This window comes from Dromiciops gliroides, chromosome 4 (genome assembly GCF_019393635.1).
Source record: "Dromiciops gliroides isolate mDroGli1 chromosome 4, mDroGli1.pri, whole genome shotgun sequence".
NCBI classification, from domain to species: Eukaryota; Metazoa; Chordata; class Mammalia; order Microbiotheria; family Microbiotheriidae; genus Dromiciops; species Dromiciops gliroides.
In genome coordinates this window covers 464429045-464453162 of record NC_057864.1, presented here as the reverse complement: position 1 = coordinate 464453162, position 24118 = coordinate 464429045, and the positions used below count along the sequence as shown (strand labels likewise).

The 24118-nt window shown below is 45.8% G+C and overlaps 1 protein-coding gene across 2 annotated transcripts; it reads left to right on the top strand.

Annotated features, from left to right (window-relative positions):
- The first annotated feature begins 878 nt into the window (after window positions 1–878).
- On the top strand, window positions 879–24016 carry TRARG1 (trafficking regulator of GLUT4 (SLC2A4) 1). Of its 2 annotated transcripts, XM_043999525.1 has the most exons (4): window positions 879–1404; window positions 1613–2047; window positions 16552–16684; window positions 21666–24016. In XM_043999525.1, exons 2-4 carry the CDS (start codon window positions 1664–1666, stop codon window positions 21680–21682), a joined length of 534 nt encoding a protein of 177 aa, XP_043855460.1. In that variant the 5' UTR covers window positions 879–1404; window positions 1613–1663; the 3' UTR covers window positions 21683–24016. The 2 variants fall into 2 exon arrangements, with proteins under 2 accessions (XP_043855460.1, XP_043855459.1); XM_043999524.1 differs by having other exon boundaries at window positions 879–2047.
- The last annotated feature ends 102 nt before the right edge of the window (window positions 24017–24118 follow it).

Sequence of the window (24118 nt, the reverse complement as noted above, 5' to 3'; positions counted from 1 at the left end):
TGGCAAAGCCATGAGGGCTACATGTGAAGTAAAGGAGAGAAAGAACTGTCATCATGAGAAACAGCATGCCCTGCACCCATGCCAGTGCCTTGGCATAAACTCCTGGTTGTTCCTTACTGACCACCCAAGTGAACTCTAGTCTAAGAGAGGAAGGAACAAAGGTCAATAGACCTTAGAGGCCTTTCTCATTTTACGGACAGGGAAACTGAGGTATAGAAAGCATCAGAATCAGGATTTGAACTCAGGTCTTGACACTTTCATGTTCAGCACTCTTTCCACAGAGCAGAAAGAAAGGATCTTCTCTTGAGTTTCTGGCATCTGCCCCTGTCAGCTCCCATGGTAGATATCCCTTTGCCTACCTGTTTTCTGATTTCCCACCAAAAGCTTTCTTCCTAAGCTCCTTTGAGTCCATGGGATAGGTGCCCCTTAAAGTACACACACACACACACACACACACACACACACACACACACACACACACACACACACACACACACACACACCCCTGCTGTCCAAAGGACAGGATGAGTGATGTGTTTGGAAATATTCTTGGTCAGCTCCATATTTTGTTTAGTCAGTAGATTTCAGCCCAACTGCTGTTCATTTTTAATAATCAATAGAGATACCGGGTCATTTGTTCAGCTCAACCCCAGGAGCAAGGCTGCTCCCCAGAATTCCATCGAAGGACAGAGGCCCTCTCATTAGGCAGAAGGAAGATGAATGAGCCGACAGCATGCATGCCGATGTATTCAAGGACCACTGAGCTAGAAGTTGATGCACACAGCAGAGAAAAGACTCTTTCCCCGGTGGCTTCATTTCTTGCTCTCCTTTCCCCTCCCCCCCCCCATGGCTCCCACTCACACACGTACACACACAGATGGAGGGGGTGAGGAGGCACCAGTGCCCCAGGAATGAAGCAGTAGAGATGGAGAGAAAGAGAGAGGGAAGCCGACTCAGGCTCTGGGGGAGTATTTCCCCAATGAGGCAAGAGCAGGAGAGAGCTATTGCTTGGGGTTGCTCCTTTGGGGAAAGGGGAATTGGAACGAGAAAATAAAAACCTCAGAGGAGTAATGGGTGGGGGGAGTGGAGTGGAGTGGAGAAGAGGTTGAAGGAGGGAGCACAGGCAGAAGAGGGAAACGTTGGCGTGGCTCTGTTCAGACACATCCACCCACGCACCAGCCTCCTTTCGCTGCCTGCCTTCAGAGAGGGAGACACCACCACGGGGAGAGCCCATCCTTGCCGGAGCTCCCAAGCTTCTCCTGCCCGCCTGCCTGCACCTTCAGCGCTCAAACAGAGAAAGCAGCAAAGTTGGCTGCAAACTTGGTTTCCCCTGCCTGGACTGTTCCACTCAGCAGCAGCAGATTTCTCTAGCATACGAGGCATTTGCTTCCAGCAAAGAGGACGGTGAGAACGGTGAATGATCTGGAATCAAAAAGATGGTTCTCTGACCCAGCTGCCTCCCCGCCTTCATCCCTAGCCACCAGGCAGGGTCCTGGTGCCTGGGCTGGGGCAATCTGCTTGGCCATCCCCCTAACGATTTCCCCACTGGTTGACCCAGGCCAGGGATGACAATCTGACTTTCCATTCAGTTCCTTATTCTCTATTGCCTTAGTGCCACCTGCTTCAGAGTTAGGAGCTGGCCCATCCAGGGAGCCAGGCAGCCATGGAAAACAGCACCGAGACCCAGTTTCCAAAGACTTTGGAACCCAGCATCGTCCTGCCCTTGGACTCACAGGAGACAGAGAAACTCCTCACCAAGATTGAGGACAAAGATGACAAGGCTATGAAGGCATCCAAGTCCTTCTCAGGGGCCATGGAAATGGAGCAGAATGGTCACAGTCTAGCCTACAAATCAGTGTCTGAAGGGCACCTGGAGGCTGCCCCCCACTCTCCTTCCAGGGTCAGCTCCCGGAGGGCGTCCTCCATTGCTACTACCTCCAATGTCCAAGACCAGGAGATGCCAAAGGATTACCTCATCTTGGCCATCCTCACTTGTTTTTGCCCCGTATGGCCCCTGAATATAGTGCCACTGATCTTTTCCATCATGGTAAGTGTTAACTTCCCACTTGGAATGTCCCAAACTTGCCCTTCTATGATACTGCTGCCACTTTTTCTTTGGGAAACTTGTCAAAGATGGATGAAAGTCTTGGAGGGAGGGGATCATAGAGGGAAGGGTGCTGAATGTGGCAGGCTTGGATTTGAATACTGGCTCTGTTGGTTATTGTCTGTGTGGTCCAGAAGTGGAAAAAGCCCAGGAGTAGAGGGACTGGGCTAAAGTTTCATCTTTGGTGCTTACCACTTAAAAACCCTCAGGCAGATTACTTAACTTCCTTGAGTGTCAGATTCCTCAACTAGAAAATGAGGGGGTTGGACCAGAGGGCCAAAGAAGCCCCTTCCAGCTTTCTAGATCTGCTTAGCACATCGTCAGACACATAGTAGGCACTTAATAAATGCTCATTCCTTACCCCCCCCCAAGTCCCTTAGCCTTCCTGGGCCTCAGTTTCCTGTAAAATGGGAGAGCATCTAAGGTCTCTTACAGCCCTAGATCTGTGCTCCTCAGTTTCCTCACCTGTAAAATATTTGCATCACTGATCTCATCTGGCTTTTTAAATCTTAAAGCACTGAGAAGTGCAAAGCATTGTTTTCATGAGCCTGGCTTGATTTTACAACAGGGTATAAGTGGGGTGATGGTAATGTCTATGGCTACACTTAGGCACAAGGCTCCTTAAACTCTGACTCAGGATTGTACCAAATAATGGGGAAGGTACCCTGTCTTGGGTCCAGCAGTTTAGCTATGCCCAACACAGGTGTGCTTAGGAAGGCAAAAACCAACTGTTTTCTTTGCCCATTTGTTTTTGTTACTGATAGATCCTGCCTGGGTTTGCTTACCTTATATATCCTGTGTATTTTCAGGGGTGTAGGGAAAGGAGGAAGATAACAAGAGAAAGTGAGGGAAGCCAGCTTGAAATCACATTAGGCATGAGATCAGAGATATGGGTGGAGGATGCAGATTGTTTTGAAAAATGCTTTTGCCAAATGAATTCTAGTCTTGGTCTCCTTGAAGCTACCCATTATGGTGCCCAGGTCTGGGAAACTTGCTCTCCAGGTATTTTTGAGAGGTTCAGGATTAAAGCTAAAGAAGAATTTGAGAGCATGGCCCCATTTGCAGTGGGGACCTAGGCTAGCAAAATTTGCAGCCCTCACCAAGACTGAGTTCCAACCAGGCATGAAGAAATCTCCCCATAGGTACAATGAGCTGCTGGATCACAGATTCACATAAACAACCTAGGCAGGGCAGAGGACTAGAAAATACACACCAGGGAGCGACCAGACCTCAGGGAATGGCATGGGATGACCTAAGAGGCCTTTTCCATTTCTGGTCTCCAAGTGCATTAGTGGCAGCTTCCCAGCTAAGGATTGAGTTGCCTTCTGGTGCAGTTCTCCCAGAGATCAGCACAAAGTAGTTGGTTTGGGTTCCATTTCCCCAGGGAAGGGATTCCCCATCGAAAAAAAGATTTTTGGCCATTGGTGGAATGCTCTGAATGCAGCAGCTCTTTGTGACTCGCTGATCCCAATCCACATCCAGTTGGACAGAAGGAGGACACTAGTGCCATGTACAAGGGTCACTTGGTAAAGAAATAACCCCCAACTCAAATAAATGAGAGAATAAAAGAAAAGAGAAGGGAGGCTTGAAGAGAATTCTTAATCCCAGTGATGGAAGGAATCATAAACCTAGAGCTGGAAGGGACCTCAGAAGTCAGTTAGTGCAACCCCTTTCATTTTGCAGGTAAAGAAACCGTATCCCAAGGAGGTCGAGGTTTTGTGACTGACCCAAGATCACACTGGTAGTAAGCATGAGAGATAGAACAGGAACTCACATCAAATGACTCCAGAGGTACTCTTAGCACTGAACTATCATCCCCCTCCCAAGTATCTATCCTGGGTTGGCTAGCACTTGGAGACTTCTGGTGGAGTGTAGACACTGGGCTTGGAGTCAGAAGATGTGGGATCTTGGCTCTGAACTGTAATCAGAGGCCAGTTGTGTGAGCTCTCTGAGCTTCTGTTTCTTCATTTGCAAAATGGGGATAATATTTGAACTTTCTACTTAATAGAGAAATAGCATCATTGAGTTTGAGCTAGAAAAGACTTTAGAAGTCTAGTCCAAGTCCCTCATTAAACAGATAAGGCAAATGAAGCCCAAAGAATGTAAAGGCCTTTCATAAGATCATGCAGCAGTAAGTGTCAGTGAGAAAATTTGAAGCAGGGGTGCTGATTCCTGGTCCACCATCTTTTCCACCATATCACGGTTGTTATAAGAAAAGGGCTTAGTCTCTCACCTGGAGAAAAAAACCAAACGGTGCTTAGACTCATCTTCCACTTTCAAAGAGATAGTCATAGAATTCAGAATTAGAATTTCAGACAGGAGGAAAAAAAATAAACAAAGTGGGATTACTTTGGACTGGTTTAGACAAAATCCCAGAATGTCCCAGAAGAGCTGTCCATGGTATGAATCTGGAAGAAATGTCTATTGCCTCGAACATGCAAACCTTTTGAGCAGAGAGGGAAAAGAAGGGAGTGGGGGAGGTACTTATTACAGAAAACATATCTCAAGCAACTGACTCACTGGTCAGGTGGATGTGGGGGATGGAAGGTTGGGTGGGGGTTGTTGGTTCTTTCTTCTGGGGTGTGGCAAGCAGCAGAATCGAGCTACTTTAGTTGAAACAAAAGATGTCTTCCTTGAGCTCTTTCCTCTCCCTTTATATCTCAAAACTCCTTTTCATTGCCTTCAATTCTCACTTCCTTTGGTCCACTTTCTAATGAAGTGGTGACTTTTCTCCTTAGCCCCTTTCTCTGAGGCAGCTAAGTAGTGCAGTGGATAGAGTGCAGGAGTCAGAAAGACCTGAGCTGAAATCCAGCCTCAGACATCTACTAGCTGTGTGATCTGAGGCAAGTCACCTAACCTCTATGCCTCAGTTTCTTCATCTGTAAAATGGGGATAAGAAAAGCAACTATGTCATAGAACTGTTGTGAAGTCTAATGAGACAATATTTGTAGAGTGCTCTGTAAACCAGAAAGTGCTGTATAATGCTAAGTGTTAGCTCTTACAATCTGGCCTCAGCTTTATCACCCAATTGAAAGTTACCCATCATCTTTTCTCTGCCAAATCCAATGGCTTTTTCTCAGCCCTCATCTTCCTATAACTCTCTACAGCCCTTGACAGAGATGGCTACCCTCTCCTCTTGGTTACTCTCACCTTCCTGGGTTTCCTTTGCCGGGTCATTGAATAGGTCTCATTCTTCAAGAATCCAAGACTCTTACCCTGGGCCCTGTGTCTCAAAGATATCATCACTTCCTCTGGGTTCACTGATCATTTCTACTCATATGACTTCCCAGTCTACATATTCAGCTTTCATCCCTCCTTTATCTCCAATCTGACACCAGCAACTTCCTATTGGACATTTCCAAATGAAAGTCCCATAGGTTTATCAAACTAAACATGTCCCAACCAGAATTCATTCTTTCCCCACAAAACCCACTCTTCTTTCTCACATCCCTATTTCTGTGGAGTATACTATCATCCTTCCAGTCCCCCAGGTTCTTTTTTTTGTGTGAGGCAATTGGGGTTAAGTGACCTGCCCAGGGTCACATAGCTAGTGTCAAGTGTCTGAGGCCAGGTTTGAACTCAGGTCCTCCTGACTCCAGGACCAGTGTTCTGGCTACTGCACTACCTAGCTGCCCCATCCCCCAGGTTCTTAATCTCACTGTCATCCTTAACTCTTTACTCTTCCTCAAACTCCACATCCAGTCAGGGACCAAATCTTGATGACTCCATTTATTCAATCATTTTTTTGTGTGTTTGTTTGGTTTTTGGTGAGACAATTGGGGTTAAGTGACTTGCCCAGGGTCACACAGCTAGTAAATGTTAAGTGTCTGAGGCCGGATTTGAACTCAGGTCCTCCTGAATCCAGGGCCAGTGCTCTATCCGCTGCACCACCTAGCTGCCCCCTATTCGATCACTCTTGCATCTGTCCCCTTCTCTCTGCTCACACCATAAGCACTCTAGTTCAGGTCACCATCACCTCTCATTTGAATAACTGAAGTGATCTTCTAATTGGCCTCCTTGCATCCAACGTCTCTCCTCTCCACACATTGAAGTGATTGATATTCCTAAAGCACAGGTCTCATCATGTCATGCACCTGCTTAAAAAGCTCTAGTTGCTCTACCATGGAATACAGACTCCTCCGTTTGCCATTTAAAGTCCTTCCCAGTCTGGCTCCAATCTACCTTTCAAGCTTATTGAACATTATTCCCCTTAATGCACTCTTATGTTCCTGCCAAAGAGGGCTTTGTTGTTTCTCATGTACAACACTGTCTCCCATCTCCATGCCCTTGCCCAGGCTTTCCCCCATGCCTAGAATGCCATCCTTTCTTGCTTCTGCCTATCACAATTCCTTGTTCTCTTTAAAGTTCAGCCCAAGTGCCACCTCCTATAGGGAGACTTCCCAGGTCTTCCCTCTCCCCAATAGCTGTGAATTCATCACTATTGGAATTTCCTTGAGTTTTTTTGCATGTGCTTTATATTTCCTTATATGTGTGAAATATGCCTCTGCACCCAGCCTCAGAATGTAAGGTCCTCAAAGGGAGGCATGATTGTTTCATTCTTGTGTTCATAAACCCAGTCCCTAGTTCAGGTCATGGCACAGAATCCAGGCTTAATGAATGGCTTGTTGAATTACTTACTTGACTTACTTTGTGAGACTTACTTTCTAAGTCTTTCATCCAAGAAGCAGCTATGTAAAAAATTTTATATAGCTTCTCATAAAGACACTCTCCTGAGCTTTGGAGTCCAGATCTAACTTTTGATCCTTACCTAGCTGCGTGAATACAGGCAAGTCATTTAGACCTCTCTGAACATTAGTTTTTTCATCTGTAAAAATGGGGATAATAATAGTCTAGTGCACCGAGGGGTTAAGTGATGTGAAGTCACTCAGCCAGTATGTGTGACAGGCAAGACTTGGATCCAGGTCTTCCTGGCTGGAAGGAAGGCTGGCTCTCTTGCCACTGCACCACACTGCTGCTTCTCCTAAGGATATCAAGTTGTCATTTAAAGTTTGCAAAGTGATACATGCATGGTTTCATTTAATCCCATGAACAATCCTGAGAAGCAGATGCTATTATTATTATCTCCATTTCACAGATGAGGAAACTGAGGCACGGAGCGTTTAAGTGACTTGCCCAGGGTTGTACAGCTAAAAGGCAGCTAAAGCAGGATTCAAACCCAGGTCTTTCTAATTCTATCCACCATACATGTTGTCTTTGAGCGTGGGGACTATTTAATTCTTGTCTTTGTATCACCAGCACCTAGCATAGTGTTTGGCATGTGGTGGGTGTTTAATAAATGCTTATTGATTGGTTAATTCTTTTGAGGCTCATTTTCACCACTCCATGTATGGCATAACCTCCTTGCTCCCTCCCTCCAATAAATCCCAGTTCCTCAAGGTGGCACCACCAAAGCATTTGGATTTTCCTGAATCAGAGTTTTCCTGATATAAGAGATTCAGGAGGGGCAAGGTTGTGATCTAAGAAAGTCTGTTCTCAGATCTATTCAAGTCCCTCCACTCTGCACATAGACATGGCCTCAAGTGGCTGCAGTTACATTCCCAATTGCTCTGACCATGAACAGAATAACTTGGAAAGGGTTGGAAGGAGCCCAAGAAATAGAGACATTTGTTTGTTTGTTTTTTTGGTGAGGCAATTGGGGTTAAGTGACTTGCCCAGGGTCACACAGCTACTAAGTGTCAAGGGTCTGAGGCCAGATTTGAACTCAGGTCCTCCTGAATCCAGGGCCAGTGCTCTATCCACTGTGCCACCTAGCTGCCCAGAAATAGAGACATTTACAGCTCCAGATGGAAAATGCTTGAATGTTCAGATGCAGATATGATCGCATTGGTGTGGACATTTTCATCATTGATATAGATTGTGACCCATCCCCTTTCGCTTATAGAGCCATATCTAGCAAGTAGGATTTGAACCCAGATCTTTTGGATGCTAGTTTTAGCACAATATTACCTACAACTAAAGGTGAATACAGTTAAGACCAAGATAGTTGGTATGGAAAGCCCAAAAGGCCAGGGGCTTGCTCTCATCATCAGGAGGACAGGTATAAATTCGAGACAGAGAATGGATTCCAGATACATGGTCCTTTCCATTGAACTACTACATATCAAATTAGATAATATTTATTTCTTTTGTTTTTTGTTTTTTGGTGAGGCAATTGGGGTTAAGTGACTTGCCCAGGGTCACACAGCTAGTAATTGTTAAGTGTCTGAGGTCAGATTTGAACTCAGGTCCTCCTGAATGCAGGGCCAGTGCTCTATCCACTGCGCCACCTAGCTGCCCCCAATATTTATTTCTTTTAAAAAGCACTTAGTGGGGGCAGCTAGGTGGCGCAGTGGATAAAGCACCAGCCTTGGATTCAGGAAGACCTGAGTTCAAATCTGGCCTCAGACACTTGACACTTACTAGCTGTGTGACCCTGGGCAAGTCACTTAATCCCCATTGCCCTGCCAAAAGAAAGCACTTACCATAGCGTCTGACACTATGCTATATAAATGCTTATTCCCTTCCCTTTCCTTCTGCCCTGCCTCTCGATTTTGTTCTCCTGTAATTTTCTTCCAGATCACAGTGTAGTAGAAAGAACAGCACCAGATTTGGAGAACAGGGCTCACTACATAGTAGGCATTTAACAAATGTTTATAGATTGATTGTTTGCATTAGAGGGCTTGGGTTCAAATCCTGATGCTGATACTCACTACCTGTACATCACTTAACTTCTCTTAAACTCAGTTTCCTCATCTATAAAATGAGGCAGTTGGATTTGGTGGCCAGTAAGATCTCTTTCAGTTCTAAAAACAATTCTCCCATACTATAAATCCTCCCAAAAGGTGGGGGATGGGAGCCCAGTCACTGCATTGAGGGACTTCCTCCACATCAGTAGAGGCAGAAAATAATTCAAGAAATGCATGATGAGAGATGGCAGGTGGGTAAAAATAAAGAGGGGCTGACTTTGATGGAGAGCATCTGGGGAGAGTTTAAGCAGGCTCCACTCCCCTCTACAAAACCCACACATCTGTCAGCCCTTTCAAAGCTGCCCATTCCCTGGGGGTTCCAGAAGACTTGCACATACTCTAAGAGGAGGCTATTTTGGTTGTCCAGAAGGTGAGATAATTCTTAGACAGGTCATGTGAGGGAGGGAGAAGAGGAGGCTACAGAATCAGGGAGGAGATGCTGGAGTTAGTGGGCAAGGTGATCATCCCAGCTCAAGCCAACTTTACATTCTCCACCACCACCCTCAAACCCCCCAGGAAAGCCATAGGATCACTCAGTCAATCAACAAGCATTATGCGTCCATCACTGTTCTGGGCACTAGATATACAAAGAGAAAAAAAATGAAATCATGCCTGTCCTCAAGGAAATTATATTCTGTGGGAGGGAAGAATCATAGAATGTTATAGGAGGGTGGTCATCTGGTACAGTGGACAGACTATTAGACTTGGAGTTCAAATCTGTCCTGACACTTAATAGCTGAGTGACCCTGGACAGGTCTTTTACCTTCTTCCAGGCTCAATTTACTCATCTGTAAAGTGGGGTTAAGAACAACAATTACAACATAAGGTGGCTGTGAGGATAAAATGAGATCATTTTCGAACCTCGAAGCTCTAAATAAATACTAACTTTTCTTAGAAGCACATTATGGCAAAGCTAGAAGGGACCCTAGGCATCTAGTTTTCCCTCTCCCATTTATGTAAGAGGAAGCCAAGGCCCTTCAGAGCAGAGGTCCACCAGCTTCTCCCCATGGGGCTCAAAATGTTTAGCTGAAGAGCTGGGTGCTGCTGCGGTTGGAGACTCCTGACCCAGTTTTTGACAGGTGAAGGGCCTCCTGCAGTCTCACTGCATCTTGTTCTCCAGTCCAGATGGTTCCTTGACTACAGGGGGAAGCCGAAAGTACCGCAGAGGTACGGCCTGGCTGGCTGCGCTCCAGGTGGGAATCATACCAAAAACCAGACCATGCTTTGCTGGCAACACCTCCAGGTGAAAAAGCATTCTTCAGCTGTGTGCCTCATGCTTGGCTGGCAGCTCCCTAGTGAGTTTGTAACAAAGAAAGGCAGAGGACAGGGGAAGAAGGGGAGCCAAGGAGGAATGTGGAGAACAGATGTCTGGGTCAACAGGTGGGACCCAAAGTTAGGTCATGTTCAGTACAAGGCAGGGGGTGAGAAACAACCCTTCAATCAGAGCAGGCTCTGAAGCTATGGAGAGAGAAGTAGGGGACTCGAGCCAACCCCAGTTCTGCTGCTTACTGTGTAGCCACGGACAGATCATGAGCTTCCTGGGACCTCAGTTTTCTCCTCTGTAAATTGAAAGATCTGAACTCAGTGACTCCTAAGGTCCCTTCCAGCTCTAAACATTTCATCCTAGGACTATAACAACCACAACCATAATAATAAGAACCGCTTTAGGATTATAATAACAATATACTATATATATAATAACTGCTTTAATATTTATGAAATACTTTACATTATTCCATTTGATCCTCAAACTCTGATAAGTGGTATTATCCCCAATTTACAGATGGGTAAATTGAGGCTGAAAAAGGTTAAATGACTTCTGTAGCCTGTAAGTATTTGAAGCTGAATTCGAAGTCAGGTTATCCTCACTCCAAGTCCAACACAATCGCCTCTACTCTTAGAACTGAATACAATGGAAAACAAGATATCTGGTGTGGAAAGTCCAAATGCCATAACCTTTGCTTGCATCCCTACTGTCAAACAAGAGAATTAGTATAGACTCAAAGACTTCTTGGGCTAGAAAACCCCTACAGATATTATCCGGACTAGAGAGGATGCTTTCTGGATAAGATTGTCTCTTATCAAATCAATCGGTCAATCAGCAGTTCTTAAGAACCTATTACTCTCAGGGGGCAGCTAGGTGGCACAGTGGATAAAGCATCAGCCCTGGATTCAGGAGGACCTGAGTTCAAATCTGACTCCAGACACTTGATGCTTACTAGCTGTGTGACCCTGGGCTCTCATTGCCCCGCCAAAAAAAAAAAAGAAAGAAAAGAAAAAGAACCTATTACTCTCCAGGCGCTCTCCTAGGTGCTAGGGACCCAAAGACAAAAATGAAATAGATCCTGCTCTCAAGGAGCTTACATTCTTTCAGGGAGATAACATGTTTATATAAGGGCACGCGCAAAACAAATGGTGGGAAGGCATAGCATCTGGGGGACCATCTACAAAGAAGCACTTGACCTGAGCTTTGAGGGAAGCCAAGAGGCAGAGGTGAGGAAGGAGTGATAGCAGATACAAAGGGATGGAGGGGGAAGATGGTGTTTCCTGTATGAGTAACAGCAAGATAGTGTAGCCTAGGACTCCTGGGTAATTGCCCTATCAATCTGTCTGAAAGGAAAGGTGACTGATTCTATAATCTCCCTCAATGTTTAGCCACTTCTAATCTCTAGAAAACTTTCCGCTGATTTGCTGAAATCCCCAAGGAAAGAATGGAAGATCTCCTGAGTCTATCCCCCAGAGAGGCACATTACCAGTGAAGGGCTGAGGGCTGTTGGAAGTGAGTTTTGTGGCCAGACAAACTGTTACATCCAAATTAAGGGGAAGGAGTGAATCACTCACATCGTCAGCATTTTCTGATTGTAAAGTAACACCCTATCTGTTCTCATTTACTCCTCTGGGGCAGGGCAGAGATCGTAATCCATCTCATGTTAATGAGACCACAGATTTTGAGCTAGAGGGGATGTTAGACACCATTCCCCATTCACTACTTTATTTTACAGATGAGGAAACTGAGAGCCAGGGAGGTTGTGACTTGTCTAAGTTCATACAGTACATGACAGAGATAGAATCTTCCCTCTGTGTCACTGATTAATAAACCAGGTCTCATGTCCAGTGCTCATTGATTCATGAATTTACAAAATGCCTGCTATTGTGCAGAGCACTGGCCCCAGGGAGACACAAAATTTAGACAAGATAGAGCCCTGCTCTCTGCAGACACCATCTCTAGTTACAAGTCAGAGGCACTAATATTGAAGGACCCTCAGAGCTAGAAGTCAACATTCACCATTGTGCAAGCTGAGACTTCTGAGAACCCGCCATGAAGGGGCACTCCCCAGCCTTTGCTCTGGATGCCCTAGGTTGTGGGACAGACTTGACAACTTGTTTGCTCTTCACATTATTCTCTAGCATCCTTTCACCAGTCCCTGATATCCTTCCATCAAATGAGTATGGAGAAAGTAGTCCATTGGTCTCCACACCGTAGCTCTCACCCATCAACTTCTACTCAGTAGTTGGACCTTCTTTCTCTCTAGGCTTCTATGACAACTGGGAATCAGCTAAGGATTTACAAGCACAGGGCAGAGAAAATAAGGCAGAGTGTGAGGACATTGTTTAGTCCCTTGATCTTCAGGATAATGGTGCGAAGTCCCAAGGAGACAAAATGCTTTAGACCAAGAAAATCATGTCTCAGAGTGAGAGGTTGGGCTTTTTGCCTTCCCCCTCAAACCAGTCAATCAATGGACAAGCATTTATCAGACACCTATTCTGGGCCAGAGATTGGGGATAGGAAGCCGTGAAACAATTCCTACCCTTGGGGTGGGGAGGAGGGAACAAATGCACACACAATACATTGGGAGGAGTATTGAACATGAGACCTGAGTTCAAATCTTAGCCCTACTACCTGGGTGATACTGTGCCAGTCCCTGGACTTAATCTCCTTGGGCTTCAGTTCCCCAAACGTAAAATGAGTGGGTTGGACTAGATGGCTTTTGAGGTCCCTTTCAGCTCTAGACCTATGGCGTGTGGCTTGAATCCTAGTTCTGACTTTAGCTGTATGATCTGGGGCAAGTCATTTCCTGTCCTTGGCCCTCAGTTTCCTCATCTGTAGAAGGAGAAGGTTGGGCTAAATGGACTTGGAAAACCCAGCTTTAGATCTATGATCCTGTAGGTAGATACAAGGTATATATGCAGTAAAATACAAGGTAATTTTGCAGGTGGAAGTAATCAGAGAAAGCTTCACTGAGGAGACAGCACTGATGAGGCATTAAGGGAGCAGTAGAACAACCACTGGATTTGAAGTCAGAAGTTCAAATCCCAGCTTGGCCACTTACTTTGTGAGTTTGGACGTGATATGACCTCTTTGGGTCTCAGTTTCCCACTGTGTAAAATGAGAGGGTTAATTGCAATGACTTCTGAGGCCCTGCCTATCAGCTCTCAATCCCTTGATCCCACTGGGAACATTAGGAAGGGACACCCCAGAAAGGCACTGCCCGCCACAGGGCAAAGGCCCCTCTCAGGACCTCAGCGTTTCCAACCTGTTTTCTAGTTTGGAGAAAGTGATCTAGAATAGCTCATGATGATAATGAACATTTATAGAGAGTTTACTATGAGCTAAGCACTTCAGAATTATTATCTCATTCTGTCCTCACAATAACCCTGGGAGATACCTTCATTTTACATATAAAGCAACTGTGGCAAACAGAGGTTAAAGGACTTGCCCATGGTCATAAGAGCTAGTTAGTGTCTGAGGCTGAATTGGAACTCAGGTCTTCTTGACTCCAGGCTCAGAGCTCACTCCACTGCCCCACCTAGCTGCCACTTAGAAAAAGTTCTGGGGGAAAAGGATGATACAAATGGGATTGTGTGTCCTCTGATGGGCCCAGCACCCCCCAGACCATGTAAATTAGAGGCTAGGATGGGGTACACCCTGCCAGAAAAGCCCTATGAGGGCTTACACCAGGAGCACATAACTGGGGGGAGAGGGGGAATCCTAGGACAGGAGTGGTCAGTGGAGAGTCCTCACCCCTTAGTGACTGTGAAGGGGGCATTGTTCCATCTTGTGGTGCTAGAACAGGAAAACTTATCAGAACTGTAACTAGGACAGGGCAACTAGGGTCTAGTACTGAAATTTAGAGGACCACTGACTTCAAGGGTAATTTTTCAGATGGTAGAAAGAACTAAGCTTAGTATCTGGTCATGAAGAATATTTATTTAAAATGGGAAGTTATCAAATGATGCTTCCTTTGCAATCACTTCCCCAGCCCCCTTCAGACTGGCTTCATCCTTCTCCCTTCCCTTGGTGGTGGCCTTCCCAGCAGGAGCCTCATGGAGTCCAAGGGCCTCTATTCCCCTTCAATAGAACAGTGTCCTAAGATCTGCAGTCCCTCCCTACCCCAACTCAACTGACTTTGCCTAAAAAGTTGATCTGAGATGACCTTTCTGTGATACTTACCTGGTGTACCTTTTGTGATATTTGCTGTTGGTCCCAGAATTCCTTGAGTAACCTGTACACCAACAACCTGTGCTAAATTTATACATGCCAGGTTCGATTTGGGGGACTGCCCCCAAATCACAACACTTTCATTCATTTTGCTTCCACCAGAGTTGCTTCTAGGAAGCCTCAGACATGACCATAGCCTAGGTCTTAACGATTGTGGCTGGAGGCTTCATCTCCTAGATGTAGGCACTCCAGGTGACAAGGCAGCTCAGGAACAGGGCAATCTCTTTACTTCTCACCCATGGAAAACTCAGGTGAGCATAAACTATGAACACAGTCCCCTCCATCTCTAACGAATCCCACCTTCCCCTCCCTCATCCCCAGACCACCTTGTGGGTTGAACTTTCCTCTAAAAAGAAGTTAACTTGGGTTGATTGGTAGAGAGTCAGCCCCTAACATTGTGCTGAGTCCCACTTTCACCTCTGGGGATGGCCTTACTCTCAAATTGCGGCTGCAGAGCATGGCTGAATAAACATCAGTCAAGTGCTAACTGTTGGGCAGCTAGGTGGCACCATGGTGCATGGAGTGCCAGGTCTGGAGTCAGGAAGACTCGTCTTTTTGAGTTCAAATCCAGCCTCAGATACTTACTAGCTGGGTGACTCTGGGCAAGTCACTTCACCCTGTTTGCCTCAGGGCAAGGAAATGACAAATCACTCCTGTATCTTTATAGAGAAAATTCCAAATGCGGTCATGAGGGGTCAGACATGACTGAAAAATGGCTGACCTGACCTGAAGCTTTGTGTGCACTCAGACTAGTGTGATGGGCAAAAGATGACAAGGCGTGCTAGAGAACACTATACTAAGAAATCTGTTATGCTCATGCTTTCCACCATTTACTACCTTGTGACCTTGGGCAAATCCTTTCCCTTCCCTGGGACTCAGTTTCCTCAACTGTAAAATGAGAGGGTTAGATTTCGTGGTCTCTGAGCTCCCTTCTAGCTCCAGCTCCATGAGCCTAGGACCCTATAATGTATTTCCTTTGATCCTCACTACAACCTGGTAAGATGGATTCTGTAGATAGGATGGAAAGAAGATTGGCTGCATGGAAAGAAGTCCTGAGTTCAAATCCCACTGCTGGCATTTCCTGGACGTGTGTGTGTGTGTGTGTGTGTGTGTGATGTCTCTAAACCTTCCTGAACCTTCCAGTTCTGAGAGCCCAAGATCCTTACCTTACGGATGAGATTAGAGAGAGAGGTTCAGTGACTTGTCTGTGGTCACAGCCCAGGATCAAAGCCAGGTCTCCCTACCAACAGGCACAGAGCTTTTCTCACCCCCTTCCTACCTGGGACAGCACAGGCTTGGGGGAATGAAAGAGGACCTCAGCATCCCCAGGGATTTGAAAGGGCTCCAATATAAGGATGGGCAGCTGCCTGGAGTCAGGAAGACCTGAATTTAAATCTGGTCTCAGATACTCTGGCCAAGTCACCTAATCTCGGTCTGCCTCAGTTTCCTCATCTGTAAAATGGGAACAATCACAGCACCTACCTCCCAGGGTTGTTGTGTGGATCAGATGAGACAACATCTGTCAAGAATTTCACCCAGTGCCCGGCACATAGTAGGTGTTTCTTAAGTGCCTGTCTTCTTCCTTCATAGAGGAAATCCCAGAACATTGCTCTCCTTACCAACCTCTCCCTCCACCCTCAGGATCCATAAGATCATAGGCCTGGAGCAGGAAGGGGTCTTCAGGATCACTGAGTCCAACCCCCTGATTTTACAAATGAGGAAGTTGAGTCTGAGGAACGCAAAATGATTCATCCAAGGTCATGCAGGTAGTAAGTGGTTGGATGCTCTCATTTCCCAGAGGCTGCATGGATTACTGAACTTAATTAAGAAAACCTGACTTCAAACTCAACTGCAGGCATTTACGAGCTGTCTGACCCTGGGCAAGTCACTTCTAAGCCTCAGTTTCCCCATTTTAAAATCAGAGGGCTAGACTCAGTGGCCTCTGAGTTCCCTCCCTTGCAGTTATGATCTCATGAAAAAAAGGCACTTACCCAAGGTCACATAGGTAGCAAGTGGAAGGGCTGGGAGTTGAAGGAGGGTCCTGGGATCCCAGAGCTCAGCCCTGTGTGCTGTCTCCAGGCTTACTCCAGGAACACAAGAGAGCAGCACTGGTGAGAGTTGAGGCTGTCCCCAGGGCTGCCCAAGTCATGCCTAGATTGCTCGGCTGATGACCTGTTTGTCTCTGCTTCCCCTCCAACCAGTCGAGAGGTAGCGTACAGCAGGGAGACCTGGACGGGGCCAGGAGGCTGGGCCGCCTGGCGAGGCTACTTAGCATCGTCTGCGTCGTGCTGGGAATCCTCATCGTGGTCATCTACGTGTCTGTCAACTTCACAGGTAAGCCTCCCAAAGGCTGGTGGCGGTCCTCGCTCCAAGCTTCCACATACCTTAGCTCCAGAGGAAAGAGGAAGGTGGCTCAGCTGACCCACAGGGCCGGCAGCCTGACCCTCAGAAGACAGTGGGTGAGCCATGGTGGGGACCCTGGGTGAGCCGAGCTGAGCCCTCAGGAACTTCCTGCTCCCCTAGGATACATCTCTAAGATATTTGGGGTGGCCCCGTGTACAAGTAACAGCAGGGTCCCCTGCTTCACCCGCTTAACCAGCTGGCTGTGTAACCTTGGGCAAGTCACTGGACCTCTCTGAGCCTGTTTCCTCATCTGGGGATAAAATGGGGACATTTTACATCCCAGGTGGTGAGGGTTAAATGAAATCATATATGTAAAGCACTTTATCAACGCAATAATGAAGCTGGTGATTGTTATTATCCCTGGACTGAGTGGGCTGGATTTAAACAAAAATCAGACCTGTGATTTCACTGTCATTGGGAACTTCCAATGAAGAAACATGCAAATGAACACCTCTCCTGCAATTAGGTCTTAGAGAGTTGTCTGAGGTACCAAGAGATTTAAATGACTTGCCCTGGGTCCTATAGCCAATGTTTTTCAGAGGTGAGACTTGAATCCACATAAATCAATCAATAAACATTTATTAAGCACCTACTATGTGCCAGGCACTGTGCTAAGAGCTGGGAGTACAAAAGGAGGCAAAAGACCGTCCCTGACCTCCAGGAGCTTATGATCTAATGGGGGTGGGATAACATGCAAACAAATATATCCGAAGCAAGCTATGTGTAGGACAAATAGATCATTAACAGAGGGAAGACACTAGAAATAAGAGAAGTTAGGGAAGGCTTCTTATAGAAGGTGGGACTGAAGCCAGCTGTCCATCTCCCCTCCCTCCCATGACTGTTCTCTATCCCTAGAACTTTCTAAAGCAAAACATTCCTCCCTGGCCACCATTTCCCTGTATGTGTGGTCTCCTCATAATAAAGATGTAAGCTTTTCCACAAAGGAGTAGTTTCACTTTTGTATTTGTATCCCTAGCACTTAGGGACACATAGCAGGAGTTTAATAAAGGCTTTTTCATCCATCCATCCATCCACCACACTAATTTCCAAGGGATTTTTTTTCAAACATAGGATTTTATTAATTGATAAGCACTGCTGTACCATGTGACCTTGCCTAAGTCACTTGTCTTGGATCCACAGTTGCCTTATTTGTAAAGTGAGGGGGTTGGAGTGGATGGCTTGAGAGGACCCTTCCAATTCGAGGATTCTAGGATACTGTGACTTCTAAATTTTCTTCCACCTCCAAATCCTATGGTCCTAAGATATTTCCCTTTTTTTGTTTCCTTATCTGTGACATGCCTGTTTCCTTATTTATGAAATGAGGATAATGCCTACCTCACATGGTTGTTATGAGGATCAAAAAGCAGTATGGGGGGCAGCTAGGTGGCGCAGTGGATAGAGCACCGGCCTTGGATTCAGGAGGACCTGAGTTCAAATCCGGCCTCAGACACTTGACACTTACTAGCTGTGTGACCCTGGGCAAGTCACTTAACCCCAATTGCCTCACCAAAAAGAGAAGAAAAAAAAAAAAAGCAGTATGACAGGGGCAGCTAGGTGGCACAGTGGATAGAGCACTGGCCCTGGAGTCAGGAGTACCTGAGTTCAAATCTGACCTCAGACACTTAACACTTACTAGCTGTGTGACCCTGGGCAAGTCACTTAACCCCAATTGCCTCACTAAAAAAAAAAAAAAAGCAGTATGAGAACTGGAAAGTCCCCTGTACATAAAGGTATCATATGCAAAACAGAAGCAGTGGAAAGAGGACTAGCTATGGAGTCAGGAACACCTGGCTTCAAATTCTACCCTCTGATACTTACCAGCTATGTGACAAATCAATTAACTTTCTCTGAGCCTCAGTTTCTTCACCTTTAAAATGGGGATGATAACACGTCCCTGCCTCACTGGGTTGTTTCAAGGACCAAATGAGAAAAACCCAGTTGCCACAACCTTTGTGAATCTTTTTTTTTTTTTAAGTGAGGCAATTGGGGTTAAATGACTTGCCCAGGGTCACACAGCTAGTAAGTGTTAAGTGTCTGAGGCCGGATTTGAACCCAGGTACTCCTGACTCCAGGGCCGGTGCTCTATCCACTTCGCCACCTAGCTGCCCCCTTTGTGAATCTTAAAGAGATGTGAAAATGTCCATTGTTCCAATAGCCATGGCATATGCAGAAAGCGTAAATGAGTCTTGAATGTAGAGAGGCTGGCAGCATTTGTGAATTCAGGGATTTGGAACAGTTGCTGTTGAGTAGCTCATTTCCTTCCTGTGGTGCCAGGAGGCACCGACATCAATCTCTTCCTGACAAGGGAATGGAAGCCCAGAGACTCCAGGACTCCAAGGACAGAGCCAAAGGCCCAGCTGTCCTCACGAAGGCTCTGATGCATTCCCTCTCTCTGTTCCTGCCCCATTTCTCTGTACTGCCACTACATAAAAACTACTCTCATATCCATTGACCCCTCAAGATGGCAAGGAGGGCAAATGTTAATATACCCATTTCACAGATGAGACAGCTGAGGCTGAGAGGACTTGCTCACATTCTTTCCATTAGACTATGTTTCTTACTAACGTGGGTGTTCCAACTAAACTGACCAACCCTCATCTCTGTCAGGGTCCCCAGCTCAGTCATTCTTTGCTGCCTGGAAGGCAGCTACCATTTCAGAAGCCAATAGGATGATGACTACCACCACCAGGTCTGCAATGGGGGTCCTAGAGAAGCAGGCTGACTGGGGACAGTGAAAAACACTGGATTGGTAGTCCAAGGACCTGGGTTCGAATCCCAGCTCTTCTGTTTACTAGCTGTGTGGCTTTGAGCAATTCGATTTAATTCAGTTCTACCTGCATTTATTAAGGCGCTGTGTTGGATACTGGGGAAAAACAAAACAGTCCCTGCCCTCGGGGAGTTTACATTCTACTGGGGAATGCCACGTGTACACAATGAGAAAATATGAAACGTAAACAAGGTCATTGAGAGAGGGAATAAGTACGAATAGTTGAGGAGAAAAGGAAAGAAATTCTGCAAGAAGTGAGGATGGTGCCTTGAAGGAAGCCAGGCAGTATAGCCTAGTGGATAGAGAGCGGGTTGGACTCTGAAGGCCAGAAGACCCAGATTCAAATCCCACCCCTGGTTGTCTGATGCCGTGTAGGTCACGGGACCTCTGTGCTCTGGACAACTCTCTAGTATGATAACTTGCAAAGAAGGTTGCCATACTGTACTGGTAAAGGGAGTTCCCTCCCCCCGGGAGTTCTCTGTACTAATGAAATCCCAAGTACAGTCCCTATCGCTAGGGATCCTAGAAGGTTGGAGTGAGGAGAGAGAACTATCCAGAAGACATTGGAGACCTCTTTTGCAAAGGTGTGGAGGTGGGAGGTTGAATGTCATGTACATGGGACAGTTAGACTAGCTTGACTGGAAAGGAGGGTATATGGAAAGGGAATAATATGAAATGAGACCACAAAGGGGGTGAGAGGGCATTAAACACCAGGCTGAGGATTCTGTATTTTATTCTAGAGGTAAATGGGAGCCACTGAAGATGTTTGAGGGAGGGTGGGGAAAGACAAGTGACAGCTTTAGGAATATCATTTGGACAGCTCTATGGAAGATGGATTGAAGAGGCCAAGTCACCTATCCTCTCTGGGTCCCTGTAAAATGAGAGTCTAGATGATCTTTTAAATCCTATTATATGACAGGTCCAAGCACCCAAATGGAAAACAAGACTCTGGATGCCTACCCCAACACAACCCCTCCCTTTGAAGCCTGCCTATCTTGTGGCTTTGCTGGTGAGACGTAAACATGAGATCTTAAATAAACAAACTGGAAGCATAAATGAGACACTCATCTCCCCCAGGAAACAAATCTCTCTCTGGTAGTAAGCTGGGCTCATAGGGAGACATTCATTACTCCCCGTCACTGGGGGACCTGTTAGCGAGTGCTATACAGCAGAGAACCAACAGCACGTGGCTGAGTGTCGTAACTCACCATCCACAGAAGGCATTGTTATCAGAGTCTTAGCTCACATTTCGGTCTGGCTTGATAAAATTCCTTCCTTGGAACAGTTCTGTGCAGTTGGCAATGAAAATATTATTTCTCATTTTGCAGATAAAGAAAATTAGGCTTAGAAAAGTTCCCAGGGCTAGAAATTTAGATCCTTTAGTCCAACTCTCTAGTTTTCTTTTTTGTTTTTAAACTCATGTTGATTTACATCCTCTTTTTATTTTTTTATTGATACTTGGTTTTTCCTTCCCCCCAGCCAGGCATCCTTTATAATGAATACTAAAAAAGAGGGTGGGAAAGGCAGTTTAGAAAAACGAATCCGGGGCAGCTAGGTGGCACAGTGGATAGAGCACCGGTCCTGGAGTCAGGAGGACCTGAGTTCAAATCCGACCTCAGACACTTAACACTAGCTGTGTGACCCTGGGCAAGTCACTTAACCCCAATTTTCTCACCAAAAACAAAACAAAAACTAATCAACACAGAAACTGAGGGTGACAGACGCTACTCCTCATCCCTCATCTCTTACCTCATACCTCGTATTCCTCATACCTCATCTCTCTTAAAGGAGAGGGACTTTGACAAAGGTGGGAGGTACATTTTCTCAGCTCTTCTTCAGGGTCAACCTTGGTCATTATAATTATATTAAATTCATTTTTTTTCCAACCCCCTCATTTTCTGGATGAGGCCCAGAGAGGCCAGAGTCACACAGCCACAGACTCCTTTCCCTTGCTATTGATGACCTCAGCCAACAACTTGATACAACAAAAACAACTCAAGCGATCAGAGGGTGGGGAAGGGGACTTTAGGAGGCCATGGGGTCTAATGCTCTCATTTTATAGATAGTAAAACTAAGGCTCAGAGATGTCAAATTGATACTCTTTCTTCAGTTATGCTCCTCAATGCTTCTCTTTTTCTCTTACAGTCTGGAAGGAGGATTAGCTCAAACATTTCTGGAAAGAGGCGGGCACTGGGTAGGTGCCACCATGATTGGACTCCCCAGTAAATTGAGTGCTCCTGGCCACTCATCTTCTGCACCATCCATCTTGGGGAGGGCATGCAGTTATTCCCCAAGTCCTCAAGTGGTGATGCTACACCCCCTAAACTACTCACTCAACCACGGACTGATGAAAGGGCTTGGATTTCAAGGAGAAACAACAAGGTGCAATGGACCCACTGGGATAGGACAAGAAGGAACCAATAAAAGGGGGGAAGGAAATTTATTCTTAAAACTGAAATATCTCATGGAAATTTCCTGAATTTTGTTTTTGCTCAAATCATTAGGTTTTTCTTTGTTTGCCTTTTAATCAGCCAATAATGTAACTCCATCAACAAGCTGAAACTGCCAGGCAGGGAAGAAATATGCTTCCAAAGTCAGGAAGGTCAGGGAACGAAGGCTCAGCAAAGCAGCATGAGACTCTTCTGGATGTGGACACAGACCTGAATTTGGACATGAGATACAGAAGAGGCAAGGAGAGGGACTTGGTTTTTTGTATTTTTGATGAAAAAAAAAAGACCATTTGCATGCTTTACTTCGCCACCTCTCCACCCCTACTCCCTTTCATCCATTCATTCCTCTGAACTCAGCACCATAGAGCTCACAGACAGCTGGCAAGGATGGGGCTGACATAGGCAGAGCAGATTCCCAGGACAGTCGGAAAATCATTTGTGGCTGATTTGGATGGTGGGGGAAACTTTCGCATGAGACTAATGCCAATTTCTCCATCCCCAAAGCCAAGGGTACTGTGTGAAGGATCTAATATTAGGGAACAAAGTAGCCTTGAAATTCACTTCCAGACACCATTTGGTTTGGAAAACATTCCATTTTAAGTGGACTTGAAGCCAATTTAAGCTTGAGAAGGGAGGCTGTGATCAGGGACCCAAAGAATCTGTGAGGGCCTCATCCATCCATCCCAGTACCTCCCTGTTCCCCCTATATTTCCTGGACAAGCACCAACTGGTATCAGGTAGCCCAGGAAATTATCTCCTCCTCATCTCCAAACCCAAGGAGAAGGGCAGAGAAATGGGGGATGCCATATTTCTTTTTAGTTCTGTTGCTGGATTTCCTTTAGGCTTAACCCTAATTTCCTTTCAGCACTGGGTATATACTCATCAATCAATCAGCATTTATTAAACACCTTCTGTGTGCCAGGAACCATGCTAAGTGTTGGGAATACAAAAATCAAAAGGAAATATTTCTTGCCCTCAACAAGCTTCTACTCCAAAAAGAGGAAATGACACATGGACATGTAAATAAATCCAAAATCCAGGGACAAGGAAATGAACTGGATCTGTGATTTCATTTGGTGTAGGAAGCCCCTGGTGAGGAATTCCCATTACCAATGAAGGTTGACACTTAGAGAGAGCAAATAATTGTGGGAACGATTTGCCTTCTTCATGTTCATGGGTTGTTCTGTCATGTTACCCATTTCTCTTTGTTGTCTTTTTGTCTGAGGCTTGGCCATTCTCCCCCCACCCCCCCCCACCCCCCCCAGCTCCTCTGTGGCAGCTATTTCTAATTAGTAAGGGATAGGAGGTCCCTATCACCTTATATAGAGTTGAGGGATCTCAACTGTGTGACCTCTTCTGAATAAAACAAGGCCTGGAGAGACTGGGTCACTATTTTCAAGGGCTCTTAATGAGGGAAATACTAATCAGTAAATTCTTCATGTCCAGGAAAGTCCAAGTAAGCAGGTATGGGCTTACGCCAGCCCATAAACAAAAGATATTGTGTTTTCACAGAAGGTGTAATGAGCTAGAGTGGATCATGACTGGTAGACCTCCAAGACTCTTGATACCAACCTCAATGGGCATTTTCAGGAAAGGGGGAAGTCAGTCAGCAATCCCTTCCACCATATTCAGTGCATATGCCTTTCTCTTTCCATAATCTGTTAACTAAGAACTTCTGGGAGACCAAAAGTGAGTCATCAAGAGCAGGGCGAATCCTTGAGTTCCCACTTTTAGGGCTATTTATGTTCTATGAGTGGAAGAAAGGATAGACTTGGTCCCCAGATGAAGGAATCTCAGGCATATAGAAGCAGGTGGGAGCCCAGGGGAAGGGGCCTGAAATTCTACTATTAGGCTTACTCTGCCCAGAGGTGGGACCTAGTCACAAATGTTGCTTATGCTAACAAGGATGTTGAGTTTATGGTGTAAATGAAGTAGAACACTTTTTCTGAATTCCAGTTTCAGCTAAGCCTGAATCCTCTGTATACTTGGTCCTGGAAGTAGCTCTCATTTTCTTTTCTTTTCTTTTCTTTTCTTTTCTTTTCTTTTCTTTCTTTCCTTTTTTTTTTCTGGCAGGGATACAGGGATTAAATGACCTGCCCAGGGTCACACAGCTAGTGTCAAGTGCCTGAGGCTGGATTTGAACTCAGG